The following is a 21,960-nucleotide window of genomic DNA, read 5'->3' on the forward strand; positions in this document are numbered from 1 at the left end:
TCCAAACTAAGCAGAGCTTGTACTATGGTAACCAAATAACTGATAAACATACTTATATACATCTAAATACATACTTATATAAATAAATTTACATCCAGGCTCAGAACAAATACTCGTGCTCATCACACAAAGATTTGTCCCGGGTGGGATTCGAACCCACCACACGCGGCGCTACGTTTGTTGCGGCGAGGTGACCGCTTAAACCACTGCGCCAAACGTGCAGTTGCGTTTTATATTAAACGCATGCTTGATTCCAAAAAGCGTACCCGGTAAATGATAATAGGCTAGACACAAGCCCTACCTTCTATATACTGGATACCAGTCATATTTTGTATGTATGTGTATGTATGTACTCACATTATCTCGTATCTAAGGCAGTAAATCACAATTCCCACAAACTTACGTGTGACGTGACGTCGAACGCATCGGTATTTGGTATGCAAGACAGCTGTCGTATTAACTATTATGTTTAACATTCGTGTGATTTATCTTATTAGGAACGTTAGGAAGACATTTATGAGGAATGAGAATGCAAGGATCGGAGACTGGGGAATTCTTTTGTCACTGATTATTCTAATGGGAACAAGGCGTGATATTAAATTGTTTTTAATGATTTTTGTTAATTATGATTAGGATATACCCAGTCTTCTTTAACAAGCTCTTTTCAATGGCTCTACTTTTCAAATTGCTGTAATTTTACGAACTGTATTCGTGTCTGTACTTGACTTAAATTATTAAAAAAATGATATTGGTTATGCGTCTTAAGCGAGTTTTTCGTTTGTTTTTGTTAATCTTAGGAACTGCTTCTCTGATTTCGATTGTTTTTTTATTAAGTGTTGTATAATCTAGCAAGTCGTTTCGGAAAAGCACGAAAAGTGACGGCAAGAGACTCAGGCTTACAAATAACAAAGTGTTCTTAGATATAAGACTGACTCCATTTTATAAGCCCGTAAAAGTGTACAGAAATTATTCATTTAATTAACTAAAGCATTTTAACGAAAATGTTCCTATAAATTAACTTAAAGCAGTGATGGAAGTGTCATGTAACTGTGCAACATTAAATTGAATTTATATTAAATGTGCACGTCTAGACGTATTAGGGGGTTCTAAGAGCTGAGCCCTTATTGTTAATGCAACAAACCTTTTAGCTGACAGGCAGTTTTTCTTACAACGTTACGAATTTTGCTACTGTGTTAAAGGTTCTGTAGTATTTTTCGTGAATTTAAAGTGTAGTCAAATGTAATATTATGATAGGCTTTTCTTGATAGACACTATTAGCTCGCGAGAGCTGCTTTATATACTGAGCTACTTTAGCTAGACTTTTATATACTGAATTGTGTATAAACAAACGAATCAATAAGAATATTCTGTGGTCCATAAATAGTGGTCGCCGGGTTAAGATATACTTTGTATGTATATAAAATCTTCGTGGTTGTAAAAATATTAGTTGCATCCATATACACGCCACCTGCAATAATTTTCAGGTATGAAAATATTGTAAAAGAATTCATTAGATAAAAAAATATTTGGAGTTGAATAAAATGGAATGGAAAGCCTTATTTCAGTTACAGAACCCAAAAACTTTGAAAGCTCCAAAGCTTTACAAAGCTTTTAGTTTTTATATTTGCTAACATCTTACAAGTGCAACTGACACCAGAGGATTTCAATGTTCTCAAATATGTCAAGCGTGAACTGTGCACTGTAGTAAAAAGTCGTTATGACTGTCTAATGCTTTACTCTGTTTTTACTACGATTAGTTTAGTCTTCAAAATTTATGTGAAAAACTTGCGAATTAGAAACCTTTTTCTCAGAACATTGATCAGTAAGTATTTTTTTATTCTCAAACCGTAACTATACCACTGCTGGGCAAGGGTTTCTACCCGAACGAGGGAGGGTTTCGGCCTAGATCAGTAATGATGCACACAAATATATTTCCCGGCTGAAATCGAACCCACTATATACAGCTGAGTTATTGATATAGCGATAGTGACTATATGCTGACACTGGGCCATATGTATCTTCGACCTAAAGCTGTCAAAATCTGTAGTGTAGTGGTTAATATGATCACTTATCGTCGGGTTCAATTACCACACGAAACAAAGAATGAAATCCGTTTTTATTTTATTGTAAAAATCACGACAAAATATCTCAAAGCAGAAGTCTTTTCCTGACATAAAAGTTCAAAGCTATATTTAATTCAATATGTCTTTTAAAAGCTTTCTCTCCGTCGCCATTAGCACCTGCACTTTGAAACAAATAGCGTTAAGTTAATAAAACTAGTTACAATGTAAGTTTGAGTACAAAGTCAGGAGACGTGTGAAACTGTGAGTGTGATACAAAATGTTTTGTTTTTATTTCACTACTCTCTTTTGTGCTTCAGATACGAGCTTCTTTTATTATATGAAAATGCCTTTATATACATAAAATCACACCTTACGCCACTTGGTTTGAAAATATAAGCATACATAATTTTTAGCACCTGGTGAAAGAACTGAAAATGTAGTTTACTAGGATTGTAAGATTTTATATACTTACCTTCCCTCTCTTTTATATACTTCCTTTTCACACACCTAACTTTTTTGAATCAACACAGCGTTACTAAAATATGAAAATTATAACAAAATTAGAATGGAAAAATCTAAATTTGGAATATAACGTATATATCAACAAACAACCAATTTAACTTACAAGGAAATCGAACATACGACCCTCCACAATGAAAGCGTCAAAACAACAAATACAACAATACTACACAATCTCATTCTCTACTTTCTCATTCTAAGAAAATAACAATTTAACAAAGAACACACTGAACTGTTTCAAAGAAAATAAAACTAATTTGAAGTTATTTTAAACTGTGTTATGTGAAATAAATGGGAATGTCACGAGAGTATTCTCCAGAGAGTTCTGTTCAAGATGTACAATGTACGGCTACTAGCTACTATTTGTTCAGAATATATTGTTTGAACTGAAATATATGGTGCACTTGGTTACTTAGGTACTTCAGAATGTATCTAGCTACTACAAGAACTATTAAATACTAGTTTTGCCGGCGATTTCTCACGCATGATAAAGTTTTCCGGAGGAAGCCGTATTATTAAGAGGTGAATGTTATTTTATTAGTTAGTTAAGCGAACTTTGGCTACTTTTTGAACTGATTAAAATCATTATATTCCCTTAAACTCTACCAAAGTCAGACATCCTAAATAGCGTTGTTTTTAGATAAGCCACAATAACAAATGTAAAAACATATTTACGTCAAGTTCTAACCCTACCTAATTCTTCTTACAAAATGTTCACCAAAGACGCCTTCCGTCTTTTTCCAACCACTATTGTAAAAAAGAGGTAGAAAACAAAATACATGTCTAGAATATAATCTCAGAGGAACCATTAGCTAGTATATAATACAACAATGTGTACTTTACGTGTGTTTGTTTGTTTGCAGGTGGGTGTGCTGCCGGGCATCCGCCGCGCGAGGCCGCCGCGCCTCGCAGACATACCCAGGTAAGACTATATGTGTATATAGATGATAAGAACGAGGCTGTGCGGTAGTGAAAAAAATAACGTCTTATATCAGTGACTAAGAATAGATAAGTGCATAGTGTACTTGTCAAAATACGGGGTTATAAAATATTCCAAGCAACAACTATGTTGGAGTCGGCTTCCGGTCTCACCGGAGTTGGATACCAGTATTTTACATGTTGCTTCACGGCACCTCGCTTCTGAAAAGTGACTCAATCAATTTGATAAGTTGAGCTTGTAAATTTCAAGGTAATACAACAATGAAAATTTTGTTTAAGTTGCTTGAATCTTTCAGCGTTATAGCAACTTCTGTTGTATGTAATATCTCTAAAACAGTAGCTCCACCAAACTCCACTCATTTTCAAAGATATATTTTTGGTTTTGCAAAACGTTAACCTTCAACTTAAGGTTGCAAAAATTAAACCAGAAATCACCACACTCTTTTGTTGCTATATTGAAAATTGCTCAACATTCCGTAAACGAGCTGTGGGTTAAGCAACTGTTGGCTCGATCATTCCATAGATAGGTGACAGCAATTTTGAGACGAGCTTTGAAGAGTACGTTAAAACAGCCGTTAAGCCGTGTCAAAGGTCTTTTGGGTGGCTTGAACAATTTTGACACTAGGTTGATCACTAACCATACGATAAATACAAAGTATCGATATAAATTCACTATCACAAAATAACTTCAAATACCTTAACCACTTCGACCTTTAAAGTAATTCAATAACAAAAATGACGACACGCCGATTGTTTATTTCCCTCGAGTAAACTCAGCTTATACCCCTATGCATATGAACTTTTAACATATTGCCTTTTGTACAAGCTAATGTAATTCACTATCGATTTTATCTATACTAATATTATAAACCTGGAGAGTTTGTTTGTTTGTTTGTTTGTTTGTTTGTTTGTTGGAACGCGCTAATCTCAGGAACTACTGATCTGATTTGAAAAATTCTTTCGTTGTTGGATAGCCTATTTATTGAGGAAGGCTATAGGCTATATATCATCACGCTACGACTAATAGGAGCAGATTAGCAACGAGAAATGTAACAAAAACGGGGAAAATTATAACGCATTCTCTCTAATGTGACGCAAGCGAAGTTGCGCGGGTCAGCTAGTATTTAATATTTACAGGAAACTGTAAGTAAAATAGAGTTTTTTGAAAATAATGGTCCGATACTATTACGAATTTGAAGTACTTATATATGTATGTATTTGCTGCTATAAAGCTCGAAGTGTTTATGAAAGTAATTAAAAGTTTTTATGAGAAAATCATTTATTAAATGAGCTTAGAACTTACCACAGAGACCTGAAAATCTTAAAAAAAATATCATATTTAGACTAAGACAAGACTGAATCGGATACAGTCGGTTAAAGCTCCTTTTGACCCAAAATAGAACCTCTGTGTTTCACTATTTGCTCTTTTTTACTTTGTCACATAAATGGAAGCAGTTTTTGAAAAGAAAATATTATCAAAAACGTAATTAAAATTAAGCCAATCAAAGAATAAATGTTCCTGTCTCTACTACACTTGAATATTACGTATATTTCAAAATACAACGTCATATTTCCCGTATTCACTCGTTCCGTGTACCGTGTATTTATTTAGCGGCGCGAGGACCGAATCGTTTGTACAATCACTATTCGCTATGTATGAAACATTCGATATTGGACAGCATTCCCTTTGTAACTGGTTTATGTATTGATGGGAAAGTTCCGCTTGTTTTGCTTTTTGTTAAAGGGTAATATGTAGGAAATTATTTGAATATAGTTTTAGTAAATGAGGATTGTTTTCTGTTTGAGTTTTTTGATTCGACTGGATCATATTTTGATAAATGGTTAAACAGAAATAAGATCATTTTTATAATTATAATACTTTCTGGAGATGTAAACTAAACGTGTGAGTGAGTTTCTTATAATATGACGGTTTTATAAACATAGGTAATTACAAAATTAATGAAATAAAGCAAATATAATTTGTAAAAAAATCTGAAAATACACAAATTATTTTGATTAGAACACTAAAAACATGCCTACTTATCTATACTAATATTATAAAGCTGAAGAGTTTGTTTGTTTGATTGTTTGTTTGTTTGTTTGAACACGCTAATCTCAGGAACTACTGGTCCGATTTGAAAAATTCTTTCATTGTTAGATAGCCCATTTATCGAGGAAGGCTATAGGCTATATATCATTACGCTACGACCAATAGGAACAGAGTACCAGTAAAAAATGTGACGCAAGTGAAGTTGCGCGGGTCAGCTAGTAATATGCATAAAGCAATAAACATACCAATAAATGCTTACTCCTAACTTTTTTCGTAAACAACTTTACATTTTCATCCACCCATTTAAGATTAATCCTCAACAATACTCTTTAACTTTGTCTTTTTCAAGTGCCCTATTCCACCAAAACTAACTTAACTTCTAACACGACAGCACAAAGATTGCCACTCTATATGTAAAGTTAGAACTTATGTAATACTAGGTTTATATCCTGAGCTAGAACTAGGTCTTACGTTGAACTTTCAACAAGTGCTATGTAAATATTTGTAACAAGATTACTAGAGATTTCCTCGCTTTGAAAGTTTGTGGAAAATAGTGGAGAAAATAAGTATGCAGGGACGCATTCTTGGCGCTCTTGACAATTGAGAAACTATCGACAAATTTTGCATTTATATCTGATCAGCGCCCTAAGCGTATTTCAGAGTACCTAACTATTTTTTTTATGTACGATTTTAAATATAAAATTTGGATTCAGCTGTAAAAAATTGGGATTCAGTGCGTATTTATAATTTAACTACCCGTGGCTTCAAACGTGCTCGTTGACATTTAAAATCTACTTGAAAAATTAGTTTCTTCGCAACACACTAGGGGCGTTGATCGCTTATTCATACAAAGCTTAACAACTACCCTAACGTTGATAGTACCAGGAAACCATCCCCCACACTTCAAATAATAATAATAATAAGCCACCTTTTAAAGTTTAATATGGTTGTTATTACTGTTTAAATATCATCCTAAAATACTTTCTAACTACTATCCTACTGTCGGGTATATGTAATTGTATGCAAAACCTCGACATTAGACCTAAATACCAAAACAAGAGCCACAGAAATCAACGTACTCATCCCTCAAGTCACACACTACATTACACAGGGCTCGAACCTGCGTCCTCCGACCTCACTGGTTAACAGATTAATCGCCAACCTAAATCTTCAGCTCACGCTTGACTGCACACGGCAGGTGGCGACGTATATGTAAATGTATTTGTATGTCTGTAGCTCGATTCTCTACCACTATCGACTTTCGACAACCGACTAGTTATCGAGAAATTTGTATGAAAATCTGATTAGCGCCTCTAGGGGGCGTCGTAGGAACTATTTTTGTAGTAGCTTTTATTTGTCAAACTTTCGATACTCGACTGTACTGACTGTACAGAATCGGGATACTGTATTTATGTATTACAGTTTATTGTTGACTATGGTTACTTTAAAAAGAATAGGTTTTGATGTGACTTATTCCGATGAGTAAAAGAAACAAAGGAAGGCTTTGTGAGTGTTTTAAGGCAGTTTCAAAACATGTCTTTGGTTTCCTTCTGGTTAGTCCTAAATTTCTTGTATTTGCTTTTTGATTAAAATGCCCTCCGTGAAGCAAAGATGGTGGAAAATTTAAAAAAAAAACACAAACAATCATTTTGACGTCTAGAAGTACTTTATGCCCATTGTTTGTATGTTTGTTAAAATCCTAGCCACCCAAGTAATAACAATAACTAATCACGAAATTGTTATTGAAAAACAAAACTGAGGAATTTAATTACCACGTAAAATTGATTCCTAAATAAAAAATAAGCAATATACAATTTACTATAACCTACTTTCTCCAAGCGCCGTATTTCATAGTAAAATTAATAATATTTTATACATGATACGTCAGCCAATAAAGGTATTTTAATTTATTCTCTGTTAACTTACGACGTATATCGTGTGTTATTCTCCTAAACTAACATAATATTAATATATGTTATTACTAGCTAATAACTTCTGCCCGCGGCTAAAGGGATCGTGTAAAAATATAATGTATCGTACGAATTATTTTTGAAATGTATTATTTATACTCTTTTGTATATATTTTTAGAAATATTTTGTAAGCTGTTACACAATCAGGGGGGCTATCACGTATCTCAGTTGTCAAATATTTGAAAGTCACTACCCTGTACATTGTTTTCTCCCTTAGAAGGCTGTGGTTAGCACGTTACGTCAAAGCAGCAATGTACTGAATAATGACCATCAATTTGACGTACACTAACTGTCAACTGATATACGTGATAAGCCCGCAGGTAAGGGTTTGAAAGAAATCTGTCTCTCTGCTAGGCATGGGTCTCGTCCTAGAAACAAAGACGAATAAAACCGTGTGAGTAGAACGCTGGCAAATATCTTCTTGGGAAGTTTCTATTGCATTCTTTAGAGAATTGTTTTACATGCTAGTATTAGCGACTCCAGTGGAAAAATGGCTACAAATAACTAAACCAGTCTCACTGGTGAATCTCCTCCCAGATTGAAAACCGGAAAAGACCTCGAGTATGCTATGTTAGCCTAGTTTCTAGCAGGAGTTCGCAATCTTTCATGAATTGCAAACAGAACTTTCAGACATGCAAGTTACTAAGCACTTCCTTTTAAAATAAAAAGTTATATTCTACTTCTAACAGTCTAAGAATTGCTTAGCTTCTGAACACCCAACTACATCCGTGAGAGAAAAATGCATATAGTTACGCCATTCGGCTTTCATCACATTCTTTTATAATTACAAAAACGAAAAGAACAACAACCCCATCCCAAAGTTACATTAACAAAATACAAACATGAAAAAATAAGTAGGTCCATATGTTTGTCTGCATCTATACTAATATTATAAAGCTGAAGAGTTAGTTTGTTTGTTTATTTGTACGCCCAAATCTCTAGAACTTAACTGGTCCGATTTGAAAAATTGATTCACTGTTAGATAGCCCATTTACCGAGGACGGCTAAAGGCTATATATCATTACGCTACAACTAATAGGAGCAGAGTACCAGTAAGAAATGTTACAAGAACGGGGAAAATTATGATTTTCTTATGTGACGCAAGCGAAGTTGTGCGGGTCAGCTAGTTATTTCATAATTACAAAAACGAAAAGAACAACAACCCCATCCCAAAGTTACATTAACAAAATACAAACATAAAAAATAAGTATGTCCATATGTTTGTCCGTATCGTGGTATAAAACAAGACGTCTCGTCGACACATGTCGCCGAGTGAATTCGTTACCAATTTGTTCCCACGCTTACTGAATACCAAGGGGCAAGTATTTTGTGTGAAGGGAAATTGTATATCGCTGTAGATAAATTTAGTAAAAAAGTAACAAATGTGCCGCTGAAGTTATTTTACAGTTCAGAAATAGAGCTGTTTTGGTGTCCACGTTTTGGGTTCAATTCTCGAGTCTAGCAAGGTGCTATTGGATTTATTAATTTTTCGAATGTTTTTTTATTGTAGTCCTAAGTGACATGCGCAGTGTATGGCTTTACGCTTATCCCAATTTAAAATTAATAAACAAAGCATAATAGCAAATATAAAATTTAAATAGAACATAGTCAATCGAGACAGGATAAGTAGAATAAAAGTAGCGACTTTATCCTAATTATTGAGTATCAAAACCAAAAAGCTGATTAGCGCTCCTAGCGTATTCCGCAAGAACTATTTTTTGGGAATCAATTTCACATGCTCGCTAGTACTAACTACAAAAATTGCGCTGCAGTTGAAATCTAGATTAATAAAGTTACAATTTGGCCGAGTGATCGAATGAGCTTAGTTAACGACTTCACGGCTAGATGGCGCTGCTCGCTCGGCCAACACAATCCTATCAGCCGTCGGCGACGAGAGATTTATGCTTCGTAGACTTAGTTAATGTATTTCAGCTTAGGTTTACAGGAAACGGATATGTTGTACGAAAATCACGTTAAAGGCTCTGAATTCGCACATCAGGTGTACTAATATTACTACTGTTATATCCTAATATAGTAAAATATAGACTATAAGAATCGTTTTATTAGTACTTCGTAAACAATAGCCGAGCGGATCGATCTCTGAGGTTAAGTTACGCTTGCCGGGGGTGTTCTGTGGACAGGTGACCAGATTATACATTCCGAGTTCCTCCTCGAAACACAGCTTTATTCTATTTTTTAAGTTATACGCCTCTCTTTTCGTTCATCGTAAATGCGGTTTTTAAATTCGTTTAGGGATAAAAGATACAAACATTACCAAATTGTATGTTTATTGAAAAGCGTGAGCGTTTTAGATAAGTTAATTATAATTATTAGACAACTGTGCCAACATATTGTCATAATGATGTTCAATATGTAGTGCAACATTCTGCTATACTACAAAATCTCCTTTCTTTCCAACATCCCTTTATAATATACATATGTTACTCCATGTAGTACATAATACATAAAGTACTTTATTATGAAGTACATGAAGAGCGAGCACATAATATTTTGTCAGAACGTGCCTTTACGACGCCGAATTACTTTCTTTTTTAGCCTGCGGTATGTACGAGTGGTTTTGTAGGTAAAAACTTAATTATAAACATGACAATACCTATTTAATTGCGGTTTTCGTAAGTATATTATAACTATATAAATATACAAAAAGCAACGAGCAGCGCCATCTCTCGGCATTTTCCAGAACTAACAAGTAATCGCGGATGTGATGTGATTTTAGATTCTAAATGAAACGATAAACTATTTATTGATTCAATAAATAAAAATCAAGTTTTCAGTATCGACTTTTTCGTAAAAAGATCAAAAATCAGACGAAAAGGGGTCGTAAAAAAAATTGTGAGTAACATATTATTTCCGACCACGACTTCAAAAGAGTGACGTAGGTAACAAGCAGACAAAAACTACTCGTAATTTCTTTAACAACCGCAATAAAACTCTATAATTAGTAAATAAATAAATAAAATCCAATCTATCAACAGTTTCCAAGTAACAAAGTTTAATGAAGACATTCATCTTTCACCACAACTCGTAACTAGTTTGTAAACAACTGTAAACAAATAAAACGAGCTTGGAAATTAACGGGAACAAAAACTATTTACAAGGGATACACGTGCTATTGCTTATTTAATTTGTTACCAGGCTTTTCTTCCTTTATTGTCTTACTTTCTCCAATTTCAAGAAATAGGAAATTTATGTCCTTTTCAAGATTTAGAATGTATCTACTATCTACTATCTACTCAGTTTTTTTTGCTAAAAGGGGTAGTAATTTAGACATAAACACGTACTAGGCAGACTTGGTTTTGTTTGTCAATACTACTGCTGTTAAAAACTGTAATTATCTTATCGCCTGAATTTTTCAAAGCATATAATGTTGTACTTTTATTGCAACACTACTATCTTTTCTTTTACAAAACTCGTCTGACCCCCGGTTTCTGAGTACATTTAACGGTAGTTTATCTATTCAATAGCGTTTTTGTTTATATGAGTTTTAACGCTATTGAATAGATAAACTACCGTTAAATGTACTCAGAAACCGGCAGTAAATCAGTTAAGAACTTTAGACATGAAAGATTGATAGGTTTCATACACGTTTATCAATTTTTTACTGTGTATCCTTAACTTAGACGTAGTACCAAGAACTTTATCTAAATAGATTTGGCAGTAAAATTGTAGCAGCCAGCAGGAGACAAACATACAGTTTTAATTACTTATAAATGTAGATGAATGAACCAAATCGAAAACATTATAAAAGTCTGCATTTACTTACCTGAAATCTGCATAAACACCTTACAGGACTGTAGTAAGGGGTGTAACAAGGGGGGAGTCTTATTGCCAACAGCCGGTAGGTAAGCAGAATTGTAACATTACTTATTCATGAAGTTGCAAGCAGTTGAAGTTTTGAATGGAGTTAATTCAGTTGCAGATGCAAAGAGGATGTTTATTGCAGGTATATTATACGCATTTGTGTAATAATGAAAAGTGCATTTTGTTAAATCAATGGACGAAAACCTCATGAATTGACGAGGCGAAACTATTAAGATATCTTGTTTACAACGAAAACCTAAAAAAGATGTGTACAAAAAATATGAATGAGTAACAAATATAGTTAGTAGTTAAAAATAGTATTATTTTTAACTAGTTTTAATTCATAAAAATATAGGGGTAGTTAAAAATACTTGCAGATATTTTTAATGCCACTCTTTTTTTATTCTTGTCGTTTTAAACATTAAACGTTCAACCTGTGAACTCTGAATGCAGAATAACTTTTTATCAAAAAGCAAAGTATTTTCACAAACTTGTACATTTCAATACGACTGTTAAAATGACCATTAAAAGTTATTTCCGTCTCTCTGTGTCGACAAAGTTAAAACTTTTACTTGATAATACATTTTTATTAATAAAAGAAACGTATGTATTCCAACAATATATATTATTATACGGCGTTTAATGTAGTTTTATATTTATTTATAATGTTACACCTGTTAAACTCGAACGGCAAAGGGAAATCTCCCTCGTTGTACTATTTACAATTATAATGTTAGTTTCATGTAATTGTGAGTGAGCGTGCCATACACCGGGCATGTTATCAAACTACTACTATTGAGATTATTTCAAACATAAATTAGAAAAGACTAATCGCCCGCAATCCTCAGCTACAACACTTGTTAAAACATTCGTCTACCAAGCAAGTGACAGAGGATTCAAACCCCAAGCCACATTTTGAAAGTAGTGTGTATTAAAAACAATGATAACTGGTTTTAACAATATAAGAAAACACTAGAAGAAAATCTTGCTTGAACGGTGTTTGATACAGTTCTTTAAGGCATCCGAATGCATGACTAAACGTCAAATTTCTATCTCCTTTTTAGAAGGAGTCCCGTGCTCAACAGTGGGACAGTAATAAGTTTTCCTGTAAGATAATTTAAGTATAATTTCTCATGACAACAACAAAGTATGCAAAATCACTTATTTAATAGTAAAACAAAGAACAAATATCCATGTCTGAGCACTTCACATATGACCGCTAAGTTGACATACAATCATCATTATTTACTGTACCTATGTAAATTGAACCTTGTGTTTGTATATAACTGGTTACATAGCCTGGCTCTGTCCAAGTCCGGCTGATTTGTACAAACATACATAATTATAGCTAATCTATGCTGAAATTATAAATGCGAAGGTTTGCCCGTTTGTTTCGGTTTTACCTCTGAATTGCTAACCCGATTTTTATATAAAACTCCTGTAAGCTAGGACCGAGGGGTATCTTTCAGTATTAAAAAATAAAGTTAAATTTAAGTAAAAAATAAAATCTACCTTTTAAAATAATTTATTTTTCAGTGGTTTTGGAGATGAATGCTGCATAATACAAACTTACAGAATTTTCATTCTTTCTTTGTAATTGTAGTTGAGGTATTCTTATATTTGCACTGTATATTATAACATTGTTTTATGGGAAATCACGAAACTATAACCAATACAGGAAAATTGTAAATCATGTGATCTTCTTTAAATGATAATAAAAAATGGCGTCTATTTCTTTTGGGCAAGCGTGAGCTGCATTATATTTGCTACGAAACCACGTGCTCAAAACCGTGTTTTAAACCAGTTTTTTATTTTTATTTTAGTAAAACAGTGATTTGTTCACTAAATATTTGTAATGTGTATTTGTTATGACTGTAGTATTATGGACACGTCACAGTTGTTTTACTTAATAACACACGCCTTAGGTTTAAGTCTCGCACGACAAAAAAAACTCTTTCGAACATATTTATTTCGCCTCAATTTCCTTTTGTCATCTATACTAATATTATAAAGCTGAAGAGTTTGTTTGTTTGTTTGAACGCGCTAATCTCAAGAACTACTGGTCCGATTTGAAAAAAATCTTTCAGTTTTAGATAGCCCATTTATCGAGGAAGGCTACAGGCTATATATCATCACGCTACGACCAATAGGAGCAAGTTACAGTAAGAAATGTTACAAAAATATTGTCATTCTCTCTTACGTGACGCAAGCGAAGTTGCGCGGGTCAGCTAGTAATTAGTATGACTATAAGGCTTACGTAAAAAAGCCTTCTTTTGAAAGTAAGATTCAAGGCATTCCCTTTGCTACAATCGAAATCCCAAAAAGGCAGACTCATCCCCTAAGTCTTCTTATCAAAACAAACAGCAGATCAAAGCGTAGTTCATTATTAATCTATGACAATTAATCGTCCATTAGAGTAAGTGAGATTAATGAATAATTTGTCTTAGTTAAGCCGGCAACTGAGTAAGCGTGTAAGATGATAAAGACTATGTGATCTGAAGTTGAGATAGCTTACTATTATTATTATTTGTCGTATGGTCAGTGGTCAACCTAGTGTCAAAGTTGTTCAAGCCTGTTGGCTTAACGACTGTTATCTTAGTAAACAACAACCGGGACCGACTTTTAACGTGCCCTCCGAAGCACGGAGACGCCCAGTTCAAATACCACTATGCGGTCACCCATCTATGGAATGACCGCGCCAATGGTTGCTTAACCCACAGATCGTTTACCGACCGGTGAGCGCAACTGGCTATGGGCGCCTCCATTACTTCCTTCTTAATGGACTTAATTAATAATGGATTAATGCTTACTAATGGACTGTTATGTGTGATCTAAGTTCTTTATATATTGATGTACGCGATTTTCTATAGTCGCCCGGGATGACTTGATTTGGCATTAGGCGTTTAATAATCTTAGGAAGAAAGTAAGAAAGTCAGTATTTTTCAGCAATTTGTATGGCTAACTAGCGTGGTCCTATCCACGGGAAATGGGCTTAAAGAGCAAGTATGTTTTTCAAAAGTGGAGATTTTATAAGAACAGAGTTTGAAGTAAAGACAGTCTGACATGCCTCTGTCGGCTGCGAATTTTATTCGAACTGAGCGTCTGATAGGTAACAAATGATTGTTAGTTAAAATATCAGTTTTTAAAACGTACAAAAGCCTTCTTAATTTAAATACGGTTTACTCTAAACTGACCGCTACATAAAATAAACAACAATAACCATGCAAAAACAGAAAAATAAAACAATCTAATATTCGCTGAAAAGCTTGCAACTAAATGCATTACCAAGTATATTACCAAACAACGCGGACGTCCAAGTTTATAATAATTTCAGGAACCACAGCCAACTGATACAATGACAAAAGCATGGTATTAAAGAGCCATTACGTCATGTGTTATAAATCAAGATTCCCAGTTATAATGAAACAACAAGACGATGATATCACTGAGTTATAAATTAATTGCGACTCGGCTTTCAGGAGACGTTTTAATTTGTACCCACATATGTATATGAGTGTTATGTCGGTATGTATATTAATTTGGTGTGGAGTATCTTATAGATGGAATTATGACATTGTTTAGTAAAGTTCGGTTTTCGATCGCTTTAAAAAGTATTTAGCGCAGGTATGTAGGTCTTCTCTTAGTTAAACCTAAGGCAGTCAAAGACGATACTTTATAATAATATGCAAATAAATTAATCAATATGTCGTAAATGGTATTTCTTATAATGTACAATCGGTTAACCAACCTTTTAGCAGATGTCTATATTCATCTATATTCACTACATACAATAATCTATATATTTAAAACATTATTCGTTAAACCAATTTATAATTTGCTAAATATAAAAAATCACACTGAATTTAATGATGAAATCCAATGATTCTTAACATCTTCATATCCTGCAATTTTTTTAACCCCTGTATCTAGGTTCTTAAAATGTACTGTATGTAGTGCAATAAGATGCACTAAGCTTCAACTGCTCGAACACAAGTCCAAGCTATTGGACTACAGCCATTTTAATTACATCTATTGACCAAATTACAATAATTATTATCACGTTCAATTAGAAACGAGTTCAAATCTTCACCACTGTCATTAATTCACTTATATACTGCTGACGTCATCGTAAACAACGCCTTAGGGATGTCTACCATGTTACATGCTCGAGTTACACGCTACTCCCAGTAGGAGCCCGGTACAAATATACTAGTATTTTTTAAGTTGTTTTGAGCACGGAAAATAATATGTATTGAAAGATATACGTGTATATGTGTTTTTGACTTCCATAAGAATTATATTTGTATCGCAGGGACTGTTGAAAAGACAAATCATTGTGCATAAAATAAAATCTGGCCAAATAAACTATTTGTGTGTAGTGCTGTATTTGTTTTCTTTGAGAAACAATTCGAATATCCTTGCATTGCAACTCGCTGATAGTTAAATTTGCCACGGATATCGTCAAACTAAGTATATTTGGTCTCAATTTTGATTATACTAGTCTTACTGAAAAGCATGGCTTACTTTGCTCTTTTCGCGGTGTTTTTATTATCTTAAGAAGACAACTTCCGCTCTAAGAATTGCTTTGGGGTCGCGGGGAGTTTTACGAACATATTGCAAAGGACACAAAGTACAACCAGACTCGAAACACTATCTGTGGATCACACAAATATTTGTTCTGTGTGGGAACCTTCCGACACACGGTAGTGGCGCGGTTACTTTAACCACTGCGTCATGGAGGCCGTCAATTCGGCTTATCTCATAATTCTAACATTATTCTTCTACTTAATTTTATCCAAATCAATACACTATTAAACTTCAAATCAAATCAATTCAAGAACATTTTTTTTATGTATTAGAAAACTTAAAGTAAAATCTCTCAAACAGTACGTACATACGATGCGAAGCGTCTTATTTCCAATAAGTCTTAAGTACGTGACGAATGACCCGCGAGGGGAACGTAAAGTGCGTGAGTTGAGACCTTTCGCTTCTGATCGGTGGATAAGTGGCACTTAGGTAGGAGTGGTGCCAAATGACGGTGTTACGTGGCTTGAAGAGGAGATAAAGTTTAACTTCGATTTTGAGGTTTTCAAATTGATGTTGATGAACGATTAACCAGCGTGATTTTCTGTAGTCGATACTATCGAGTATCGAGAGTTTGACATTTAAAATATACTTTATTAATTTATTATCAAGCTACAGGCGCCGATTCTTATTTAGAATAGTACCATTTTGTTTTTAGTCTCAATACTGTAGGGAGTAAGCCTGCAGTTTTTCATCCAAAATTTGACGATTGCTAGCCGGTTATCGATAATCGATAGTGGTAAAGGATCGCTTTTTAGTTATTTAAGAGTACTCCGGGAAATTACTGATGAGAGAAAAAATACAATATTATTTGACTGTTTTACTATTGTCAAAATAATAGTGATCTCTCAACTTTGATTACCTATTAGCTATATTTCATCGAAATTGAGTCAGCAGTTTACCTGAAAGCGTCACTGAACGTTTAACTTTTAAAACCAAGCACATATTGTATTATAATATTAGTAGTATATATTCCAGTCTCTGTTTTATTCATTAATTTTATCTATATTGACATTATAATAGAATTTTGCTCTCCACAGCATCGCAGCATCATTTATCAAACCAGATACACTACATCAACGACCATCACTCAATAAATCAAACTACAATGTATGCTAAACTAGCTTCTACCCTTGGTTTTGATCACATTAAAAATACTATCTTACGATCGAAACGGCCGTATCTTTTGCTATATTTTTCCCTATTTCGAACGAAATCAGTGCTACTACCTATATTCATGTGATATATTTTACAGCATTACAGTCCTGGTAGATGTCTGTACGTACATGTAAACTTTATCAAATTCCGGATCGTTATAGAAAACATTTCAATCAAAAATCTCATCTGTACTATATACCCAAGCAACAAAATAAAGAAAGGGCTTATGAAATTCTTCATTCGGTCGGTACCACTTGAACTACTGAAACATTAAATCTCTTATCATCGTTAAATGGTGTAACTATAAAAAAAAAATCTCTCCAAAGGTAAGTACAATTTTTTAGTGTTACAATGAATATACACAATAGAAAATAAACCTTCGAGAGAGACTTGGAGCCTGTACTAGGGTAGCCCTGTGTTACAGTAAACTAACTAACTATGTACAAAATTCCGAATTTATGTTGTAGAGATTGTAACTTTTTATCAATCACTTTTGACCTTCAAAATAATTAATGTAGGCAATATATTTCTACCCAAATCAATTTATATTCGTCCAGTAAAGCCTTCGACAGGGGCGAGTGAATTGAAATATAATTCAATCAAATCATTTGTCAGACTTTCAATTCAAGTTTCAACGTCCAAATATATTAGGAAAGTAATATGTATTTGAAGTGTCACCTTTTTTTTATAAAAACGTACAATTTGAATGAGAATAAGTGATGTTTTTTATATCATGACGATATACCTAAAGGTGTTGACAGAGTATATGAATCACAGCTGGCTACGTTTGCTATCGTCAGAAACGAGTTATTAAATTTATGCATCCATATTTATACACATAAAATCACGCTTTTTCTCATAGAGATAGGCAGAGACAAGAGAACGCCATAAGCCCTATGTACTATATACCAATATGCAACACCGACTGAAATATTCCAAAGAAAATCGGTGGCACGACCTTCATGCTTACCTATACCAAGCACATAATTAAAATCCATGTTGCTAAGATTCATATTTAAGCAATAGCAACTATTTTAAAACCCACCCGGTACAAAACTCAAAACCTGACGAACAACAGCTAATTTTTGGCCCATAGATGTGTTTTTTTTTGTATATTCCCGGAATTTAGAAGTTTCTAGCAATGTCTCCGAGGTGACAACTGGGAATTTTCTTCCCATTTGTCCTATATGAATATACCTATTCTTTAGTCTACTAAACTTATGTGTATATAATGTACGACTCTTATATTGTCTCGGTTCTCTCATCCCCAGTACGACTCATCATTCAAAATAATATTTGAATTTAACTTAATATGTTACAATTTGAATCAAATATGATAATACAGAACTCTATTCAAATATCAATAATTAATGCGTATTCACTTCGGACACGAGTGTATTGCAACCACAAATACAACGTTCATGTATTTATGTATTCTATGGAAAGCTTTGCTTTATTATTTACAAGTAGATAGATACTGGAAAATGATTAAATTTAAGCTCGAATTTTGCAATAATATTTGTAAAAGCAACTACGAAACTCTAATGTACAAACGGATTTTGTGAACATTTTTTTTTCATTACCCATCCACTATAGATTCATACATACTATCCCACTTGTTTTATTTGAATGTTTGAATGAATTGAATCTTCTTGAATTTTCCCATAGGTGTAAACAGGGACCAAAGAACGCCATGATTTTAACAAACTTCCTTTGCTTCATTCACATCCATTCATCGCTTTATACAGGACCGCCGATTACGAGTACTATACCCCTGACTTTTTTAAAAGCCTTTACCGATATGATCTGTGTACCTTTGTATGTCTGAATGTAGCAACAAGCGACTTATACTCGTAGCTACGTTAAGGCAGTGAAACGGCACGTGCTTCACCGCTATGTAGACAACACATGTAATGTAACAATGCATTCTTGCATGTATTATGATTGTGAAAAGTGCATCACCCGCATATCAACTTATCTGTAATCATAGAAATATGTTTCTACTATACTGTTAACGATATTCATTACTTATGTAAGTGGTTTTAGTTCACCATACATATGTACATAATATAACGCCTGTTATACCTGAAGTTATAGTAGGCAGAAGCGTATGAAATACACCAACGTTTTGCCATTCATATTGATAAGTCCCATGTAATTGGGTGCTAGCCATATACCGAATAGCTGACCCGCGCAACTTCGCTTGCGTCACATAAAAGAGAATGGGTCATCATTTTTCCCGTTTTTGTAACACTTTTTACTGTTACTCTGCTCCTATTGGTCGTAGCGTGATGATATATAGCCTAGAGCCTTCCTCAATAATTTTTCAAATCGGACCAGTAGTTCCTGGGATTAGCGCGTTCAAACAAACAAACAAACTCTTCAGCTTTATAATATTAGTATAGATACGTCACCAAACTCCATTTATAAAGATTCTAATATAAATAAGATCTAGGAATTTAACCTAAGACTTCGTGATTAGCCACGCCACGGGGACAGTTTTAGATAGTCTTCTAAAATAAAAATAAATTTAACAAACTACTGAGATCAAATTAAACTCCTTTGTAAAAGATTTTATCTTAGTTTATTTATAATGTTGCAAGTTTCAACACTTTCCTCGCGCTGGGTCCTCGAAGATCAATGTCCTCTGGGAAACTCAGAGACAGCTTCAAACTACTGGAAACTACTTTAAAAATGTACGAACTTTACATTTCTTTCACAGCTCTTTGATTTTAAACTATTTACTGTGATTTTACTACTTTCTGAGGGATACAGATTTTTTTTTCTTACCGGCCACACTTTTAAAGTTGTTCAAGACAGACAGATAGTAATTATCAGATGGATTTGCTGGCATTTTATCTAGCAGATGGATTATCTAAATAACAAAATAACCGAATATTGAATGCAATTTGGATTGCATAATTTTTTTTACATTTAAGTATTACTTTAAATTGAGCGACAACTAAGTATTCGGCGACTATTGTATGTAAATTTATTAAGTGAAAAAAACACATTTTTATCTACAAATAATAAATTAACGTATCCAAAATATTAGTATTCTTGACATCTTTAGATGCCGTTACGAATGTCTATTGTTGTACATTTTTTAAAAAAAACTTTACATTCCGATGGATATAATGACATAATCGCCATTTGTTATAAATATACCAATACAATGATCTTGAATTATGTTCTCAATAGCAAATATTTATGGAATTTTAAAACTATTTATCTTATGTTAATACGTCCAGTTAACTGCTTATCAACAGATTTTCGGTAAAGTCATGGGCAAAATTGGCGACAAACTGGTAAACCACTTCACATTTAGGTAAAATCCGGGCGAACCCTATAACTACCCCTAACCCTATACCAAACAGGCTACCGTAAAACGGGGTGAATAGAAACAATTTTCAACTTTGTCCTAAAAATTTGTAGCGAATAACTTGTTATTTTTATTGTCAGGTTGTTTTATATCATGTCCGTCGCCATGAAGAAAGAGTTAAAACCATATTTGTCCAAAAATATGCATAGTTTTACGATATTTCATTAAAAAAATGGTCAATTTCTATTCACCCAGCGATAGGGGTGAATCGAAACGACCAAAGGGGTGAATGGAAAAATTGTGTTTTAAAACGTTTTTTCAGTTAACAATATTGTATCTTTATAGATAAATATACACCTAAAGAGATAAACACTCCAAACAACTCATTAGAAAATAAATTCCACTTTAAATCCAAAGTTTTGAAAAAAATGTATGGACCATTAAGGCATTCGAGGACGGTTGACTTTGAAGCAATTTTTTGGGTATAAATATCAATTTAAACATTTAAACAATTATGACACCGCAGAGAAGTAATATCGACGTGTAATCATTTCAAATTTGAACAAAATTCTTAAACGAGGAGTACTCAAACATTGGGCTTGAAAACTTTCCTGATTTTTTTTCTATTCACCCCGCGAATTCTATTCACCCCGTTTTACGGTACCGTTAGCTGCATAAACCTACCGTTCGATTTTCTACTGGTGGTAATATCGATTTTCCAAAGTTTGACATTTAAAATGTACTACAAAAATAGTACCTCCGGCCCGCTAGGGACAGTAATCAAATCCTCATGCAATATTTCATGTTAGCTAGCAGGTAGTCGGTATTCGATAATAGAAAAGAATTTCGCTCCTGAAAGGTGATACTACGTCCGTCTACCGACAATAGACAAATTTTGTATGAAAATGTGATCAGCGCCTCTAGCGGGAGCCATAGAAACTATTTTCGCCGTACATTTTAAATGTCAAACTCTCGATAGTCGAATTACCGACTATAGAGAATCGGGCTACCGGTCACTTATATACCTTTGCTAACCGCGAACCTTGCATATAAGTCTATCTACTAAGTAGTTTGACTATAGTGTGTTCATATGAATAATATATACTAGGTATTTTGGTTAGCTAACCTCAATAGTAGTAAATAATGTCATTGATTTGCGGTTTCGTTTGACTTACTGACTATGTTATATACCTAAATACTAATACGAAGAATAACAGAATGTGGAGTATGTTTGTTTGAAAGTGTAGATTTTTGTAGGTAGAGTTGGATTTTATTCAGACGTTGTGTACGACATGCATGCATGTATTGTGTTAGCTATTTAATAACAATATAGCACATCTCCCGTAAGTCGTACAGGACTTACCTGTACGACTTACGGGAGATGTGCTATTTATTGTTTTAAGAAGGATTTGTATTAGGAAATGAAATTGTTGGTACTTTTCAATGCGCATGCATGTGCACTTACAATTAAAACTGTATATAAAAGAAAGACAAAACACTGTACAACTTATTAGCTTATTATACGAGCTCAC

General features: G+C 33.8%; 1 protein-coding gene across 2 annotated transcripts in view; it reads left to right on the forward strand.

The window, feature by feature from the left end:
- LOC142981559 (calcium/calmodulin-dependent protein kinase kinase 2) overlaps positions 1–21,960 on the forward strand; it is a 171,859-nt gene that overhangs the window by 72,426 nt on the left and 77,473 nt on the right. For both annotated transcript variants that reach the window (XM_076127559.1, XM_076127560.1), the window contains exon 2: positions 3,446–3,504. In XM_076127559.1, the coding sequence (XP_075983674.1) occupies positions 3,446–3,504 (59 nt within the window). The remainder of the gene's footprint in view (positions 1–3,445; positions 3,505–21,960) is intronic.

The sequence above is a fragment of the Anticarsia gemmatalis genome, chromosome 20 (assembly GCF_050436995.1).
Source record: "Anticarsia gemmatalis isolate Benzon Research Colony breed Stoneville strain chromosome 20, ilAntGemm2 primary, whole genome shotgun sequence".
In the NCBI taxonomy this organism is placed as follows: domain Eukaryota; kingdom Metazoa; phylum Arthropoda; class Insecta; order Lepidoptera; family Erebidae; genus Anticarsia; species Anticarsia gemmatalis.